Source organism: Nerophis ophidion, linkage group LG04, assembly GCF_033978795.1.
Source record: "Nerophis ophidion isolate RoL-2023_Sa linkage group LG04, RoL_Noph_v1.0, whole genome shotgun sequence".
NCBI classification, from domain to species: Eukaryota; Metazoa; Chordata; class Actinopteri; order Syngnathiformes; family Syngnathidae; genus Nerophis; species Nerophis ophidion.
In genome coordinates this window covers 80,043,483-80,063,044 of record NC_084614.1, presented here as the reverse complement: position 1 = coordinate 80,063,044, position 19,562 = coordinate 80,043,483, and the positions used below count along the sequence as shown (strand labels likewise).

Here is a 19,562-nt window from a genome sequence, read left to right as displayed (position 1 = left end):
CTTAAGCATCTCCAGAATGGACCTGACTGTCATTTAAAAATGTTTCCTTTAGAGGACCTGTTTTTTGGTCCCCATACCGTCAGAAGTCCCCTAAATGTGTGTAAACAGAGCGATGTCCCCATTAAGTCGGAATTGCCAGAACACACACACACACACACACTGTTCATACATACTGGGGACCCTGGGGAAAAAGAGTTAATATGGTTCATGGGGACCAAATTTAAATAATTTTGCATGATTCACACAATTTTGTACGTGACTACTGAGGACCATTTAAAAAATAATAATAATAAAGTTCAAATTAAATATGACATGATCCTCAGAATACAGCACTACAGTTGTCCTCTTATAGGAAGTTTCACCACTTAAAAATAGCAGTTACAGCCCGATGAGGGGGCTTCTGTGCAAATGTCTCACACTTAAACTAACCTGTAAACATGTTTTATGGGCCGAAGCTTAAAAATCACTTAGGCATCTCCAGAATGGACCTGACTATCATTTAAAAATGTTTCCTTTAGAGGACCTGTTTTTTGGTCCCCATACCGTCAGAAGTCCCCTAAATGTGTGTAAACAGAGCGATGTCCCCATTAAGTCGGAATTGCCAGAACACACACACACACACACACTGTTCATACATACTGGGGACCCTGGGGAAAAAGAGTTAATATGGTTCATGGGGACCAAATTTAAATAATTTTGCATGATTCACACAATTTTGTACGTGACTACTGAGGACCATTTAAAAAATAATAATAATAAAGTTCAAATTAAATATGACATGATCCTCAGAATACAGCACTACAGTTGTCCTCTTATAGGAAGTTTCACCACTTAAAAATAGCAGTTACAGCCCGATGAGGGGGCTTCTGTGCAAATGTCTCAGACTTAAACTAACCTGTAAACATGTTTTATGGGCCGAAGCTTAAAAATCACTTAGGCATCTCCAGAATGGACCTGACTATCATTTAAAAATGTTTCCTTTAGAGGACCTGTTTTTTGGTCCCCATACCGTCAGAAGTCCCCTAAATGTGTGTAAACAGAGCGATGTCCCCATTAAGTCGGAATTGCCAGAACACACACACAAACACAATGTGCCTGAGCAACCGTAATTTGGGGCAAATCCCAAATAACTGTGGCACAAAAAAACAAAACATCCAAGATTGATAATGAAGTTTCCTTGTGGTGACGGAGTTGTGTGTGTGTGTGTGTGTGTGTGTGCTACAGAAGCAATATTGTGTGTGTGCGTTAACAACCTGTGTGGCGCACAACAAAAAATCCAGGTCCAAAGCAAAGTGCTGACAAGGGTGCAGGTCGGTCTGCCCCCCCACCCTCCACCCCCCCGGGCCAGGGGTGCTTATAAAGCCCCGGAGCCCGCCGCCTCTGCAGCCCCATCAGTGGAACCCAGCGACACCCCAAGCAGCACTTTTGGTAGGTTCCACACGCGCTTGTTTTTGTGGCGGCGGGAGGTCAAGGAGCGGTACTTTTATTTCTACGACGGAACATTCCATTAACGTTTGTCACCGTCCTCCGCAGGTACGAGATGGCCATGACCAACCCTTCCCCCATGGGCCCGTGGAAGGTGAGGCCTCCCAACTCGATGACGCACACAAACGCACACGCTCACCCACGCACTTTTTTCGTCAATTAGTGCTATCTTACTGTAGGCTAGCATGCTAATTGTTAGCGTTGTCACAATTTCCATCATGTGAAAAAGTTTACTGTATACCTATGTGGCATTATATAATGCAACTATAGATTTGCTTTAGCATTTTCGGTACTTACTGCTATCTTGCTGGGTGCTATCACGCTAATTGTGAGCATTTTAACAATTTTCCTAATGTGAAATTGTTTCCTGTATATCTACGTGGCATTATATAACGCAACTATAGATTTGCTTTAGGATTTTCGGTACTTACTGCTATCTTGCTGGGTGCTATCACGCTAATTGTTAGCATTTTAACAATTTTCCTAATGTGAAATTGTTTACTGTATATCTACGTGGCATTATATAACGCAACTATAGATTTGCTTTAGCATTTTCGGTACTTACTTACTCAGGGATAACAGCAGGAAATAAAGACAAAATAAGAGCGCTGACAGGAAATAAGACAAACAGAGGAAAAACTAAAACGTGGCCAAAATGTCAGGTACAAACCTGACAGCTATCACGCTAATTGTTAGCATCTTAACATGTTTTCTTATGCAAAAAGGTTTACTGTATGTGGCATGATATAACATGACTAGATTCTCAGCACTTACTGCTATCTTGCTGGGTTTGCATCTTAACAATTTTCCTAATGTGAAATTGTTTACTGTATATCTGTTTGGCATGATATAACATAACTATAGATCTGCTTTAGCATTTTTGATACTTAGTACTATCTGGCTGGGTGCTATCATGCTAATTGTTAGTATCTTAACATGTTTTTTTATGCGAAAAAGTTTACTGTTTATCTAAGTGGCATTATATAACGCAACCAGAGATTTGCTTTAGCATTTTCGGTACTTACTGCTATCTTGCTGGGTGCTATCATGCTTATTGTTAGCAGTTTAACAATTTTCCTAATGTGAAATTGTGTACTGTATTTCTAAGTGGCAATATATAAAGCAACTAAAGAATTGGTTTAGCATTTTCGGTACTTACTGCTACCTTACTGGGTGTTATCATGTTAATTGTTAGCATCTCAGCATGTTTTCTTATGCGAAAAGGTTTACTATATATCGATGTGGCATTATATAACATAACTATAGATTTGCTTTAGCATTTTTGATTCTTAGTACTATCTTGCCGGGTGCTATCATGCTAATTGTTAGCATCTTAAAATGTTTTCTTATGCGAAAAGGTTTACTGTATATGTATGTGGCATGATGTAACATGACCTTAGATTTGCTTTAGCATTTTCGGTTCTTACCGCTACCTTGTTGGGTGCTATCACGCTAATTGTTAGTATCTTAACAATTTTCCTAATGTGAAATTGTTTACTGTATATCTGTTTTGCATGATATAACATGACTATAAATCTGCTTTAGCATTTTTGGTACTTAGTACTATCTTGCTGGGTGCTACCACATTGATTGTTAGCATCTTGACGTGTTCTTATGCGAAAAGTATAAATGTATGTAACCATAGAAATTTTTTAGCATTTTCACTACTTAGTGTCATCTTGCTAGGTGCTATCGTGCTGATTGTTAGCATTTTAGCAATTTTCCTTATGCAAAAATGTTTTTTGCACATTTATGTAGCATTATAAAAGTTGACTATAGATCTGCTTTAGCATTGCACATATGTAGTGCTGTCTTGCTAGGTGCTAGCATGCTAATTGTTAGCATCTGAACAATTTTCCTAATGTGAAATTGTTTACTGTATATCTATGTGACATTACATAACGCAACTATAGATTTGCTTTAGCATTTTTGGTACTAACTGCTACCTTGCTGGGTGCTATCATGCTAATTGTTAGCGTCTTAACAATTTTCCTAATGTGAAATTGTTTACTTTGTATCTGTTTGGCATGATATAACATGACTATAAATCTGCTTTAGCATTTTTGGTGCTAGTACTATCTTGCTGGGTGCTATCATGCTAAGTGTTAGCCTCTTAACATGTTGTCTAATGCGAAAAGGTTTACTGTGTATCTCTGTGGCATGATATAACATGACTTTAGATTTTTAGTGCTTACTGCTATCTTGCTGGGTGCTATCGTGCTAATTAGCATTTTAACAATTTTCCTTATGTGAAAAGGTTTACTGTATATTTATGTAGCATGATATAAGTTGACTGTAGATCTGCTCTAGCATTGTACGTACGTAGTGTTGTCTTGCTAGGTGCTAACATGCTAATTGTTAGCATCTTAATTTCCTTCATGTGAAAATCGTAATGTTTACTGTATATATAAGTGGCGTGATATCAAATGACTATAGAACTGCTATAGCATTTTACATACCTAGTGCTGTCTTGCTCGGTGCTAGCGTGCTTATTGTTAGCATCCTAACAATTTTCAGCATGTAAAAATCCCAATGTTGATTGTATATCTATGTGGTGTGATATAAAATGACTATAGAGCTGCTTTAGCATTTTACGTACCTAGTGCTATCTTCCTAGGTGCTAGCATGCCAAATGTTAGCATCTTAGCAATATTCATCATCTGAAATGCTTTACTGTGTGTAGCATGATGTTAGACTTAGAGGTGAGACACACTTTATTGATCCACAAGGGAAATTTTTGTGCTCATAGACATGCTTTAGCATTTTCACGACTTAGTGCTGTCACGAGAGGCACTAGCATGCTAAATGTTAGCATCCTAGCAACGTTCATCTTCTGAAATGCTTTACCGTGTGTAGCATGATGTTAGACTTAGACGTGAGACAAACTTTATTGATCCACAAGGGAAATTTTTGTGCCCATAGACATGCTCTAGCATTTTCACGACTTAGTGCTGTCACGTGAGGCAATAGCATGCTAAATGTTAGCATCTTAGCAACGTTCATCTTCTGAAATGCTTTACTGTGTGTAGCATGATGTTAGACTTAGACGTGAGACAAACTTTATTGATCCACAAGGGAAATTTTTGTGCCCATAAACATGCTTTAGCATTTTCACGACTTAGTGCTGTCACGTGAGGCACTGGCATGCTAAATGTTAGCATCTTAGCAACGTTCATCTTCTGAAATGCTTTACTGTGTGTAGCATGATGTTAGACTTAGACGTGAGACAAACTTTATTGATCCACAAGGGAAATTTTTGTGCCCATAGACATGCTTTAGCATTTTCACGACTTAGTGCTGTCACGAGAGGCACTAGCATGCTAAATGTTAGCATCCTAGTAATGTTCATTTTCTGAAATGTTTTACTGTGTGTAGCATGATGTTAGACTTTGACGTGAGACAAACTTTATTGATCCACAAGGGAAATTTTTGTGCTCATAGACATGCTTTAGCATTTTCACGACTTAGTGCTGTCACGTGAGGCACTAGCATGCTAAATGTTAGCATCCTAGCAATGTTCATCTTCTGAAATGCTTTACTGTGTGTAGCATGATGTTAGACTTAGACGTGAGACAAACTTTATTGATCCACAAGGGAAATTTTTGTGCCCATAGACATGCTTTAGCATTTTCACGACTTAGTGCTGTCACGTGAGGCACTAGCATGCTAAATGTTAGCATCTTAGTAATGTTCATCTTCTGTAATGCTTTATTGTGTGTAGCATGATGTTAGACTTAGACGTGAGACAAACTTTATTGATCCACAAGGGAAATTTTTGTGCCCATAGACATGCTTTAGCATTTTCACGACTTAATCCTGTCACGTGAGGCACTAGCATGCTAAATGTTAGCATCGTAGCAATTTTCCTCATGTGGAAAAAGTTTACGGCTTATCTACGCGGCACGATGTGACGCGACCGTAGATTCGCTTGAGAATTTTCTGTTCTTTGGTGCTGTCTGAGGTAGCATTCTAGTTGTTAGCATGTTAGCATTTAGCCATTTCCCAGCCATTTTGAATAATGTATTCGTTGACAAGCCTAAACTCAGTCAAGATTCAGCGATATCTCGCTGAGTCGCTATTTGTAAAGACTTCAATGAAGCTCAGAAGCTTATTGTTTACGCTCGCACAACCTGTGTGTGTGTGTGTGTGTGTGTGTGTGTGTGTGTGTGTTCAGATCACGGTGTACGACCAGGAGCACTTCCAGGGCAAGCGCATGGAGTTCACCGCCAGCTGCCAGAACATCACGGAGTGCGGCGTGGACAACATCCGCTCCCTCAAGGTGGAATGTGGCGCGTACGTATTGTCCAATCAATCAATCAATCAATCAATCAATCAATCAATCAATCAATCAATTAATGATTACTTATATAGCCCTAAATCACAAGTGTCTCAAAGGGGCTGCACAAGCCACAATGACATCCTCGGTTCAGATCCCACATAAGGGCAAGGAAAAACTCACAACCCAGTGGGATGTCAGTGTGAAGGACTATGAGAAACCTTGGAGAGGACCGCAGATGTGGGTGACCCCCTCAGGCCCTCTAGGGGAGACCGGATGCACTGGACGTCGAGTGGGTCTCGCATAATATTGTGAAATCCAGGCCATAGTGGATCTAACGTAATAGTGAGAGTCCAGTCCATAGTGGATCTAACATAATAGTGAGAGTCCAGTCCATAGTGGATCTAACATAATAGTGAGAGTCCAGTCCATAGTGGATCTAACATAATAGTGAGAGTCCAGTCCATAGTGGATCTAACATAATAGTGAGAGTCCAGTCCATAGTGGATCTAACATAATAGTGAGAGTCCATTCCTTAGTGGATCTAACATAATAGTGGAAGTCCAGTCCATAGTGGATCTAACATAATAGTGTGAGAGTCCAGTCCATAGTGGATCTAACATAATAGTGAGAGTCCAGTTCATAGTGGATCTAACATAATAGTGAGAGTCCAGTCCATAGTGGATCTAACATAATAGTGAGAGTCCAGTCCATAGTGGATCTAACATAATAGTGAGAGTCCAGTCCATAGTGGATCTAACATAATAGTGAGAGTCCAGTCCGTAGTGGATCTAACATAATAGTAAGAGTTCAGTCCATAGTGGATCTAACATAATAGTGAGAGTCCAGTCCATAGTGGATCTAACCTAATAGTGAGAGTCCAGTCCATAGTGGATCTAACATAATAGTGGGAGTCCAGTCCATAGTGGATCTAACATAATAGTGAGAGTCCAGTCCATAGTGGATCTAACATAATAGTGAGAGTCCAGTCCATAGTGGATCTAACATAATAGTGAGAGTCCAGTCCATAGTGGATCTAACATAATAGTGACAGTCCAGTCCATAGTGGATCCAACATAATAGTGAGAGTACAGGCCATAGTGGATCTAACATAATAGTGAGAGTCCAGTCCATAGTGGATCTAACATAATAGTGAGAGTCCAGTCCATAGTGGATCTAACATAATAGTGAGAGTCCAGTCCATAGTGGATCTAACATAATATTGTGAAATCCAGGCCATGGTGGATCTAACATAATAGTGAGAGCCCAGTCCCTCGTGGATCTAACATAATAGTGTGAGTCCAGTCCATAGTGGAACTAACATAATAGTGAGAGTCCAGTCCATAGTGGATCTAACATAATAGTGAGAGTCCAGTCCATAGTGGATCCAACATAACAGTGAGAGTCCAGTCCATAGTGGATTTAACATAATAGTTACAGTAACAAAGCATTAGGAAAAGTAAGCGTGAGGTCAAAAAACTGTGTGGCTCGAGTCCCCTATATACTGCCATTACCCACAATGCACTGTGTCCAAAACCAACCTACCACACAGATCACTCCGCCAAATGATTTAGACAAATGTAATTATTACAAATAAAGTGTACCTTATAATTATTCTAAGCATGCAAATAAGGTAAATAGTCCCATTTTGGCTGAATAAATATAAAGTACCTTCCACCCATACATCCATTTTCTACAGCTTGTCCCGTTCGGGGTCTGGGGGGGTCGCTGGAGCCCATCTCAGCTGCACTCGGGGGGAAGGCGGTGTACACCCTGGACAAGTCGCCATCTCATCGCAGGGCAAAAACTGATAGACAGACAACATTCACACTCACATTCACACACTAGGGCCAATTTAGTGTTGCCAATCAACCTATCCCCAGGTGCATGTCTTTGGAGGTGGGAGGGGCCTATCCCCAGGTGCATGTCTTTGGAGGTGGGAGGAAGTCGGAGTACCCGGGGGGAACCCACGCAGTCATGCACAACGTTAAAAGTTTGGTGGACAAAATGAGACAGAAAAAAAAGTGTCATAAAACACGTCTTAGAAAGTCGGAGAAAGTTATAGATGTAAACAAATTACGGTGAGTTCAAGGACCGCCAAAATTAATAGGACAAAACATCGCTCCCCAACTACTGGAATCAGTGAAGCATGTTTAATACAAACAGTGTGTTTTATAGAAATTAGGGATGTTTGTGTCATATTTGTCCTCCTACAGAAACCATATTAAAACCAAAAATATATTTTTTCCCCCTCATCTTTCTCCATTTTTCATACATTTTTAAAAACGCTCCAGAGAGCCACTAGGGCGGCGCTAAAGAGCCCCTGTTAGCCGACCCCCGACATAGTGAAACCCAATATCTAAGTTACATTTAAAGCAGTGTGGGTGGCACTGGGAGCAAGTGGGTAAAGTGTCTTGCCCAAGGACACAACGGCAGGGACTAGGACGGCGGAAGCGGGGATCGAACCGGGAACCCCCAAGTTGCTGGCACGGCCACTCTACCAACCGAGCTATACCGTACCCGCTTTCCACCCGAATGCAGCTAAGATAGGCCCCCGCTACCCCACAAGGGACAAGGGGTAGAAAATGGACGGATGGATGGAATATTTATAAAGCAAGTTCAAGTATCATTGGCACATTTTCATCTAGTCCCAGACCTTGGCACGCATCTTTTTGGGATTTCACAATATGGTCAGCCTACTTTAAGGTTTTACTACTTACGTATAAAATACTACACGGTCCGGCTCCGATTTTCAAATCCAATGTTTTGGGGGGTTATTTCCCCTCCGCAGCTGGGTGGGCTACGAGCACTCCAGCTTCTGCGGCCAGCAGTTCATCCTGGAGAAAGGGGACTACCCGCGTTTCGAGGCCTACAGCGGGAGCAACTCCTACCGCATCGAGAGGATGATCTCCTTCAGACCCGTCTGCTGCGCCGTGAGTTCACGTCAAGGCCTGGACTCCCCCGGCCCGCCTTCAACATCCCCTTCTTCTTCTGCTCCTTTCAGAACCACAAAGACGCCCGCATGACCATCTACGAGATGGAGAACATGATGGGCCGCCAGTTTGAGCTGTCTGATGACTACCCCTCCCTGCAGGCCATGGGCTGGTTGAACAACCAGGTCGGATCCATGCAAATCCAGAGCGGCGCGTAAGCAGATCTCATGTTTGTATCAATGTCCAGTCCATAGTGGATCTAACATAATAGTGGGAGTCCAGTCCATAGTGGATCTAACATAATAGTGGGAGTCCAGTCCATAGTGGATCTAACATAATAGGGGGAGTCCAGTCCATAGTGGATCTAACATAATTTTGTGAAATCCAGGCCATAGTGGATCTAACATAATAGTGAGAGTCCAGTCCATAGTGGATCTAACATAATAGTGAGAGCCCAGTCCATAGTGGATCTAACATAATAGTGAGAGTCCAGTCCATAGTGGATCTAACGTAATAGTGGGAGTCCAGTCCATAGTGGATCTAACCTAATAGTGAGAGTCCAGTACATAGTGGATCTAACCTAATAGTGAGAGTCCAGTCCATAGTGGATCTAACATAATAGTGTGAGAGTCCAGTCCATAGTGGATCTAACATAATAGTGAGAGTCCAGTCCATAGTGGATCTAACATAATAGTGGGAGTCCAGTCCATAGTGGATCTAACATAATAGTGAGAGTCCAGTCCATAGTGGATCTAACATAATAGTGAGAGTCCAGTCCATAGTGGATCTAACATAATAGAGAGAGTCCAGTCCATAGTGGATCTAACCTAATAGTGAGAGTCCAGTCCATAGTGGATCTAACATAATAGTGAGAGTCCAGTCCATAGTGGATCTAACATAATAGTGAGAGTTCAGTCCATAGTGGATCTAACATAATAGAGAGAGTCCAGTCCATCGTGGATCTAACCTAATAGTGAGAGACCAGTCCATATTGGATCTAACTTAATAGTGAGAGTCCAGTCCATAGTGGATCTAACATAATAGTGAGAGTCCAGTCCTTAGTGGATCTAACATAATAGTGGGAGTCCAGTTCATAGTGGATCTAACTTAATAGTGAGAGTCCAGTCCATAGTGGATCTAACATAGTAGTGAGAGTCCAGTCCATAGTGGATCTAACTTAATAGTGAGAGTCCAGTCCATAATGGATCTAACATAGTAGTGAGAGTCCAGTCCATAGTGGATCTAACATAGTAGTGAGAGTCCAGTCCATAGTGGATCTAACTTAATAGTGAGAGTCCAGTCCATAGTGGATCTAACTTAATAGTGAGAGTCCAGTCCATAGTGGATCTAACATAGTAGTGAGAGTCCAGTCCATAGTGGATCTAACATAGTAGTGAGAGTCCAGTTCATAGTGGATCTAACTTAATAGTGAGAGTCCAGTCCATAGTGGATCTAACATAGTAGTGAGAGTCCAGTCCATAGTGGATCTAACATAGTAGTGAGAGTCCAGTCCATAGTGGATCTAACATAATAGTGTGAAAGTACAGTCCATAGGGGATCTAACATAATAGTGAGAGTCCAGTCCATAGTGGATCTAACATAATAGTGGGAGTCCAGTCCATAGTGGATCTAACATAATAGTGAGAGTCCAGTCCTTAGTGGATCTAACCTAATAGTGAGAGTCCAGTCCATAGTGGATCTAACATAATAGTGGGAGTCCAGTCCATAGTGGATCTAACATAATAGTGAGAGTCCAGTCCATAGTGGATCTAACATAATAGTGAGAGTCCAGTCCTTAGTGGATCTAACCTAATAGTGAGAGTCCAGTCCGTAGTGGATCTAACATAATAGTGAGAGTCCAGTCCATAGTTGATCTAACATAATAGTGAGAGTCCAGTCCATAGTGGATCTAACATAATAGTGAGAGTCCAGTCCATAGTGGATCTAACATAATAGTGAGAGTCCAGTACATAGTGGATCTAACATAATAGTGAGAGTCCAGTCCATAGTGGATCTAACATAATCGTGAGAGTCCAGTCCATAGTGGATCTAACCTAATAGTGAGAGTCCAGTCCATAGTGGATCTAACATAATAGTGTGAGAGTCCAGTCCATAGTGGATCCAACATAATAGTGAGAGTCCAGTCCATAGTGGATCTAACATAATAGTGAGAGTCCAGTCCATAGTGGATCTAACATAATAGTGTGAGAGTCCAGTCCATAGTGGATCTAACATAATAGTGAGAGTCCAGTCCATAGTCGATCTAACATAATAGTGAGAGTCCAGTCCATAGTGGATCCAACATAATAGTGAGAGTCCAGTCCATAGTGGATCTAACATAATATTGTAAGAGTCCAGTCCATAGTGGATCTAACATAATAGTGAGAGTCCAGTCCATAGTGGATCCAACCTAATAGTGAGAGTCCAGTCCATAGTGGATCTAACATAATAGTGAGATTCCAGTCCATAGTGGATCCAACCTAATAGTGAGAGTCCAGTCCATAGTGGATCTAACATAATAGTGTGAGTCCAGTCCATAGTGGATCTAACATAATAGTGTGAGAGTCCAGTCCATAGTGGATCTAACATAATAGTGAGAGTCCAGTCCATAGTGGATCTAACATAATAGAGTGAGAGTCCAGTCCATAGTGGAACTAACATAATAGTGAGAGTCCAGTCCATAGTGGATCCAACCTAATAGTGAGAGTCCAGTACATAGTGGATCTAACATAATAGTGAGAGTCCAGTCCATAGTGGATCTAACCTAATAGTGAGAGTCCAGTACATAGTGGATCTAACATAATAGTGAGAGTCCAGTCCATAGTGGATCTAACGTAATAGTGAGAGTCCAGTCCATAGTGGATCCAACATAATAGTGAGAGTCCAGTCCATAGTGGATTTAACATAATATTGTGAAATCCAGGCCATAGTGGATCTAACATAATAGTGAGAGTCCAGTCCATAGTGGATCTAACATAATAGTGAGAGTCCAGTCCATAGTGGATCTAACATAATAGTGGGAGACCAGGCCATAGTGGATCTAACATAATAGTGAGAGTCCAGTCCATAGTGGATCTAACATAATAGTGAGAGTCCAGTCCATAGGTGAAGTCCATAGGCTTCCCTGCTTAGGCCGACCTAGGATAAGCAGAATAAGATGGCTGGATGGATGGAGGGTTTTACGTCTGACCAGTATTACTATAGTACCGCGGTACTAGTGACTCATGTTTGGTACTATACCGCCCCTGAAAAGTACCTGTCCCCCACATCCCCCGCACGCCCGTCGTCATCACATCAGGTCATCCCTGGTTTTACGAGCAGATGAGCATGTTCGGCAGCGCACGATCACAGAGTACTTACAAGCAGACCCAGTGTGCGGACAAAGCCGATACATGTTTGTTTTTTGGTTGATATTGAACTGATATCTGATATCAGTATGGGATCGGGACACCGCTACTTGTAGTTGATGGTTCACTCATGGAATGTGTTGCCTTTGCAGCTTTGTGTGCTACCAGTATCCAGGCTACCGAGGCCAGCAGTACATCATGGAGTCAGACTGTCGGGGAGGCGAGTACAAGTCTTACCGCGAGTTCGGCTCCCAAGCTCAGACCCCCCAGATCCAGTCCATCAGGAGGATCCAGCATTGAGTTGGTGGGTGGCGTCTCCTTGCCGCTCCTTGGCCCTCTTCTTTGTCCTCCACCTCTCCGGCTCCTCGGGTCCGGCTGGTCTAAGCAGGAACCCGAGCCGGAAACGTTGGGTGCTTTGCTGCACTTTTGTATTTTTAAAGAAACACCATTAAAATAAACGAAAGGATAAGTTTCTATTGTGACCTCCATGGCTGACTTCTGCTGTTCAATAAAGAAAGGCCGACACCCTCAGTAACGCCGTCACCTCCTTCTCATCTTTTGCACAAAAGGGTCAGTGGTTGTAGTCAATCACACTTTTTTGGGATACTTTTATCCACTTGCTTACTTACGAAAATCCTACTGAAAGCCACTACTAGCGACCACGCAGTCTGATAGTTTATATATCAATGATGAAATATCAACATTGCAACACATGCCAATACGGCCTTTTTAGTTTACTAAATTGCAATTTGAAATTTCTCGCGGAACTATCATGCTAAAATGTCGTGGTATTCCACGGTATTCTGGACATCTGTGTTGCTGAATCTTTTGCAATTTGCTCAATGAATAATGGAGACGTCAAAGAAGAAAGCTGCAGGCGTAAAGCGGTGTATTGCGGCCGCCTTTAGCAACACAAACACAGCCGGTCTTTCATTGTTTACATTCCTGAAAGATGACGGTGAAGCTTTACTATGGAACAGAGCGGTCAAGCGAACATGGTTGGTTTGAACCACACACACAAAGTTCAGCGTATTATGCGGCGATCATTTCGAAAGATCATGTTTCGAAGAGGGTCCCTTGCGAAGGGCAGAGATGGGCATCGCCACCACCCGTCGAATGGTGCTGAAGAAAGGTGCGGGGCCAGCCTTCAGGTTGTACAGGTACGACCATATAATCTCACTAAAACACTAGTAACACAATAAGCAGATAAGGGATTTTCCAGAATTATCCTAGTAAATGTGTCTAATAACATCTAAATCGCTCCCGCTGTATAGTCCTTCCACAGTGGAGTGTTTTAAGTCTCGTCTTAAGACCCACTTTTATTCTTTGGCTTTTAACACTACGTGAGTTGTGTGGTCCTCTGTCCTCTGTTGTCCTCTGTGTTTTTTTATACACTTTTATTTTTATTTTACTGTTTTAATTGATTTCACCCTTTAAAATAGTTTTTAATTATAGTTGTTTTTATATTATTTTTATTGGTTTTATTTTTATTCATTTTTTGTTTTATTCAGTCATTGGTGGAGCATAATATTGTTTTCAACATGGCTGTGCAGCACTTTGGAAACGTTATTGTTGGTTAAATGTGCTATATAAATAAAGTGGATTGGATTGGATTGGATTTTTTTTCTAGTCCTTCACTCTCACTTTCCTCATCCACGAATCTTTCATCCTGGCTCAAATTAATGGGGAAATCGTCGCGTTCTCGGTCCGAATCGCTCTCGCTGCTGGTGGCCATGATTGTAAACAATGTTCAGATGTGAGGAGCTCCACAACCCGTGACGTCACGCTCACATCGTCTGCTACTTCCGGTACAGGCAAGGCTTTTTTATCAGCGACCAAAAGTTGCAAACTTTATCGTGGATGTTCTCTACTAAATCCTTTCAGCAAAAATATGGCAATATGGCGAAATGATCAAGTATGACACATAGAATGGACCTGCTATAAATAAGAACATCTCATTTCAGTAGGCCTTAAGGGGTGGGAGTTTAATAACTGATGATTACAGAATAAATACTCATAAATAAAGTTTGGATTTTTTTAAAAACACATTTAAATGTTTAGTAGTAAAGCACTAATATGTGCCGGATAATAACCACTTCTTGCAAGATAAATAGTGTCACCAAATGTACTGCGGTTGGTGACCACTGGAGGTCGCTGTGTGCTAAAAAAAAGTGTCGATAACGACAGTTTGCGCCGCTTGACGGCTCTTGCCGTGACGTCAGCAAACATGACCGCCGCCGACAACATTTTGGAAAGGCAAGTGAGGCTAAAGGGAGAGTTTTCAATATTTATTTGATGTTTTAATGACGTTAACTTGTAGTTGTAACGCTTAGAAATACAAAGTGCCTATAGAGTGGAAAAACAAGTTGCCTCCCGAGACATTTAGAGAGATAATGAGCGAGCCCCGAGGTTGGCAACCGGCGGCTGTAAAATATATGAAAAATGGCCCACATATATATATATAAATCCCTCATTTATATTATCGTTAGACATTTATAAAAAACAACAATAGTGTCACAGTGGCTTACACTTGCATCACATATAAGTGTTTGTGAAAACACTGTGTCCAATGTTTTCACAAAGATAAAATATGTATTTCCTTGAATTGCCGCCTGGGCGCTAATTAATTGAAAACCTCTTCTCACTCCCGCGCTTACCAAAGGCATGCGGTAAAAGTAAGCATGCGCTAATTATTTTAAAACCTCTTCTCACTCTGGCACTTACCAAAGGTATGCGGTGAAAATTTGAGTGTGATGTAAGCTTGGACCTTAAATCCTACTGAATAGCTCTTAAACTTCTTCCCTTTATGTGAATCTGCCTCACAATACGAAGGTCCTGAATAGTCCTGAGTTCAATCGCGGGCTCGGGATGTTTCTGTGTGGAGTTTGCATGCTCTCCCCAGTGACTGCGTGGGTCCCCTCTGGGTACTCCGGCTTCCTCCCACCTGCAAAGACATGCACCTGGGGATAGGTTGATTGGCAACACTAAATGGTCCCTAGTGTGTGAATGTTGGCCCCGCGATGAGGTAGCGACTTGTCCAGGGTATACACAACCTACCGCCCGAGTGAAGCTATGATAGGCTCCAGCGACCACCCCCTGTGACCCCAAAAGAGAGAAGCGGTAGAAAAATGGATGGATCGATGGATATATATATATATATATATATATATATATATATGTATATATATATATATATATATGTATGTGTATATATATATATATATATATATGTATGTATATATATATATATATATGTATGTGTATATATATATATATATATGTATGTATATATATATATATATGTATGTGTATATATATATATATATATATATGTATATATATATGTATATATATATGTATATATGTATATATATACGTATATATATATGTATATATGTATATATATATGTATATATGTATATATATACGTATATATATATGTATATATGTATATATATACGTATATGTATATATACGTATATATATATATATGTATATGTATATATGTATATGTATATATGTATATATGTATATGTATATATGTATATATACATATATATATGTGTATATATGTATATGTGTATGTATATATATATATATATATATGTATATATATGTATATATATATGTATATATGTATATATATATACATATATATATGTATATATATATACAGGGTTTCCCACACATTCAGTTATTTGTGGCGGCCCGCCACGAAAGAATTACGGCCACCACCAATTAAAAAAATAAAATAAAATACAAAAAAAAATAAAAAAAGTTATTATTTTTTTTTTTTCGGCTTTTGACTCGCTCGACCGCTCATAAAAGCAATGGGACTCTGTCTGTGAATGAAGTTTGTAGTTACATACATATATATATATATATATATATTGTTGGATTTGGTTGTCTTTTTATTTCCTAGTCAGATTTTAGAACAGCTAAAGTGTGAGCCTTTTACATAGACCTTGAATTTGGAATGTCACAATGAAGCCATAACTATCTGTTATCTCAACTGTCCGAGGTAGGGAGGAGAAGAAGAGTGGTGGGTGAGAGTGAGTGAGGAGGGAGAAACTGCCATTTTAGGATTAGATCAATTTGGACCGTGCCTTTTGAAATGTTGTATCTAGATTGATCTCCCAAAGCGCTTTGGTTATAAAATATCAAAATGAGCAACCTCTGTCTCTGATTGATTTAAAACCAGCTTATGTGTCATAAAAGAACCTGGGGGCGTTGACCGAAGGAAGAACGGGTCAGAACGCAACAATATATATATATAGTTTTGCTGTAGTTTTGAAGCAAAGCATGATGGGAATCCGGATGTTGGGTGTCAGTGTGTTAACGGGACGGCTGGAATAAACAGACGCTGAGAAATAGCTCCATGCCTGCCTTCTTATTGGGTTATAGATAAACCTATGGATAACAGAGACATATATAAGAGTCTCCTTCTTGTTGTGTGTGCAGTTGCGCACTGAGCTCCAAAAGCCGTAGATGTTATAACGTGACTGTTCCGGCGAGGAAAAGGGAACGTGACCACAGGCTGTCCTCACTCAGGTCCCGCTGGAAATCGGGAGAAAATCGGGAGACTTTCGGGAGAGGCACTGAAATTCGGGAGTCTCCCGGAAAATTCGGAAAAAGCATTGGGCTGTTTTTCAGCGACAGGAACTAGGAGACTAGTCAGGATAGAGGGAAATATGATTGCAGCAATGTACAGAGACATCCCGGATGAAAACCAACAATTCCCATCACACCTGATGGAGCTTCAGAGGAATGGGTGAAACTGTCCAAAGACAGGTGTGCCATGCTTGTGGCATCGTATTCAAGTGAAGTGAATTATATTTATATAGCGCTTTTCTCTAGTGACTCAAAGCGCTTTACATAGTGAAACCCAATATCTAAGTTACATTTAAACCAGTGTGGGTGGCACTGGGAGCAGGTGGGTAAAGTGTCTTGCCCAAGGACACAACGGCAGTGACTAGGATGGCGGAAGTGGGAATCGAACCTGCAACCCTCAAGTTGCTGGCACGGCCACTCTACCAATCGAGCTATACCGCCGTATTCAAAAAGACTTAAGACTATAATCCAAGTGCATCAACAAAGTATTGAGCAAAGGCTGGGAATACTTAAGCAGGTCCATCCATCCATCCATTTTCTACCGCTTATTCCCTTTTGGGATCACGGGGGGCGCTAGCGCCTATCTCAGCTACAATTGGGCGGAAGGCGGGGTACACCCTGGACAAGTCGCCACCTCATCGCAGGGCAAAAACTGATAGACATTCACACTCACATTCACACACTAGGGACTATTTAGTGTTGCCAATCAACCTATCCCCAGGTGCATGTCTTTGGAAGTAGATGTCATTTTTAATTTTTTTAAATTTGTAAAAAAATAAAATACTTTTCATGTTGTCATTATGGGGTATTGTCTGTACAATTTTTAAAGGCAAAAATGTATTTATTCCATTTTGGAATAAGGCTGTAACACAACAAAATGTGTAGAAAGATGCACTGCATGTTCCTACGTCAAGGCCTCAAGGCAGAAATCAGAGGCCTTCTCCTCTGATTTCTGGTCAACATCCATTCCTGCATTATCAATCAATCAATCAATGATTATTTATTATAGCCCTAAATCACTAGTGTCTCAAAGGGCTGCACAAACCACTACGACATCCTCGGTAGGCCCACATAAGGGCAAGGAAAACTCACACCCAGTGGGACGTCGGTGACAATGATGACTATGAGAAACCTTGGAGAGGACCGCATATGTGGGCAACCGCCCCCCCCCTTCTAGGGGAACCGAAAGCAATGGATGTCGAGCGGGTCTAACATGATACTGTGAAAGTTCAATCCATAGTGGATCCAACACAACCGTGAGAGTCAAATCCAAAGTGGATCCAACATAGCAGAGAGAGTCCCGTCCACAGTGGAGCCAGCAGGAAACCATCCCAAGCAGAGGCGGATCAGCAGCGTAGAGATGTCCCCAGCCGATACACAGGAAAGCAGTCTATCCTGGGTCCCATGGCCACCGGACCAGACCTCCTCCAGTGGGACAGAGGAGAAAAAGAAAAACGGCAGATCAACTGGTCTAAAAAGGGAGTCTATTTAAAGGCTAGAGCCTACAAATGAGTTTTGAGGTGAGACTTAAATGCTTCTACCGAGGTAGCATCTCGAACTGTTACCGGGAGGACATTCCAGAGTACTGGAGCCCGAACGGAAAACGCTCTATAGGCCGCAGACTTTTTTTGGGCTTTGGGAATCACTAATAAGCCGGAGTCTTTTGAAGGCAGATTTCTTGCCGGGACATATGGTACAATACAATCGGCAAGATAGGATGGAGCTAGACCGTGTAGTATTTTATACGTAAGTAGTACAACCTTAAAGTCACATCTTAAGTGCACAGGAAGCCAGTGCAGGTGAGCCAGTACAGGTATATATGTATGTATATATGTATATAAAGGTATATACAGTATAGGTATATATGTATGTATATATGTATATAAAGGTATATACAGTATAGGTATATATGTATGTATATATGTATATAAAGGTATATACAGTACAGGTGTAATGTGATCAAACTTTCTTGTTCTTGTCAAAAGTCTAGCAGCTGCATTTTGTACCAACTGTAATCTTTTAATGCTAGACATGGGGAGACCCGAAAATAATACGTTACAGTAATCGAGGCGAGGCGTAACAAACGCATGGATAATGATCTCAGCGTCTTTAGTGGACAAAATGGAGCGAATTTTAGCGATATTATGGAGATTAAAGAAGGCCGTTTTAGTAACGCTTTTAATGTGTGACTCAAAGGAGAGAGTTGGGTCGAAGATAATACCCAGATTCTTTACCGAGTCGCCTTGTTCAATTGTTTGGTTGTCAAATGTTAAAGTTGTATTATTAAATAGAGGTCGGTGTCTAGCAGGACCGATAATCAGCATTTCCGTTTTTTTGGCGTTGAGTTGCAAAAAGTTAGCGGACATCCATTGTTTAATTTCATTAAGACACGCCTCCAGCTGACTACAATCCGGCGTGTTGGTCAGCTTTAGGGGCATGTAGAGTTGGGTGTCATCAGCATAACAGTGAAATATATTGATTGTATATGATGATATGATGGTATATATGGATGGATAGACACGTAAGAACTGTATTAACCTGCTAAATGAAAAAATAAATTACCTTCCCTCCTTAGCGAGCAGGCATCATGGTTTTAATTTTTGTGGACATTTCCGGGACTGATTTCTTTCGTGCATCAGTTTCTGTTTCCAATGCAGTGTACTTCCGACATCTGGCAACAAAATGTTTGTTCCTACTTCCGAAAACCAACACGAGTGTGTTTTCTAGTCATGGCAGACTTGGTAACAGACAACGAAGACGACTGTTTTTTGGACAAATGAGGATTTACAACCTCTGAGTATACTGCTGCTTTTATAGAAGCGAGCATGAAGGATGAGTAAAACGTTGGAGCAGAGAGAGTAAATTTGTAGCGATTTTGATGCTATAAATGTGGAATTTGGAAACGAGCTA

At 41.0% G+C, this 19,562-nt stretch overlaps 1 protein-coding gene across 1 annotated transcript; it reads left to right on the top strand.

The window, feature by feature from the left end:
* The first annotated feature begins 1,313 nt into the window (after positions 1–1,313).
* Positions 1,314–12,572, top strand: LOC133552001 (beta-crystallin A3-like). The gene is made up of 6 exons (XM_061899223.1): positions 1,314–1,428; positions 1,534–1,579; positions 5,660–5,778; positions 8,553–8,694; positions 8,766–8,908; positions 12,194–12,572. The coding sequence occupies exons 2-6, from the start codon at positions 1,541–1,543 to the stop codon at positions 12,339–12,341; spliced, it is 591 nt and encodes a 196-aa protein (XP_061755207.1). The 5' UTR covers positions 1,314–1,428; positions 1,534–1,540; the 3' UTR covers positions 12,342–12,572.
* The last annotated feature ends 6,990 nt before the right edge of the window (positions 12,573–19,562 follow it).

Bases quoted from the DNA above. Each gene is read 5' to 3' on its own strand.
- LOC133552001 (XM_061899223.1), top strand. From the start codon at position 1,541: ATGGCCATGACCAACCCTTCCCCCATGGGCCCGTGGAAG. The intron at 1,580-5,659 runs GTGAGGCCTCCC...GTGTGTGTTCAG, and splicing joins CCCCCATGGGCCCGTGGAAG to ATCACGGTGTACGACCAGGA. The intron at 8,909-12,193 runs GTAAGCAGATCT...TTGCCTTTGCAG, and splicing joins ATGCAAATCCAGAGCGGCGC to CTTTGTGTGCTACCAGTATC.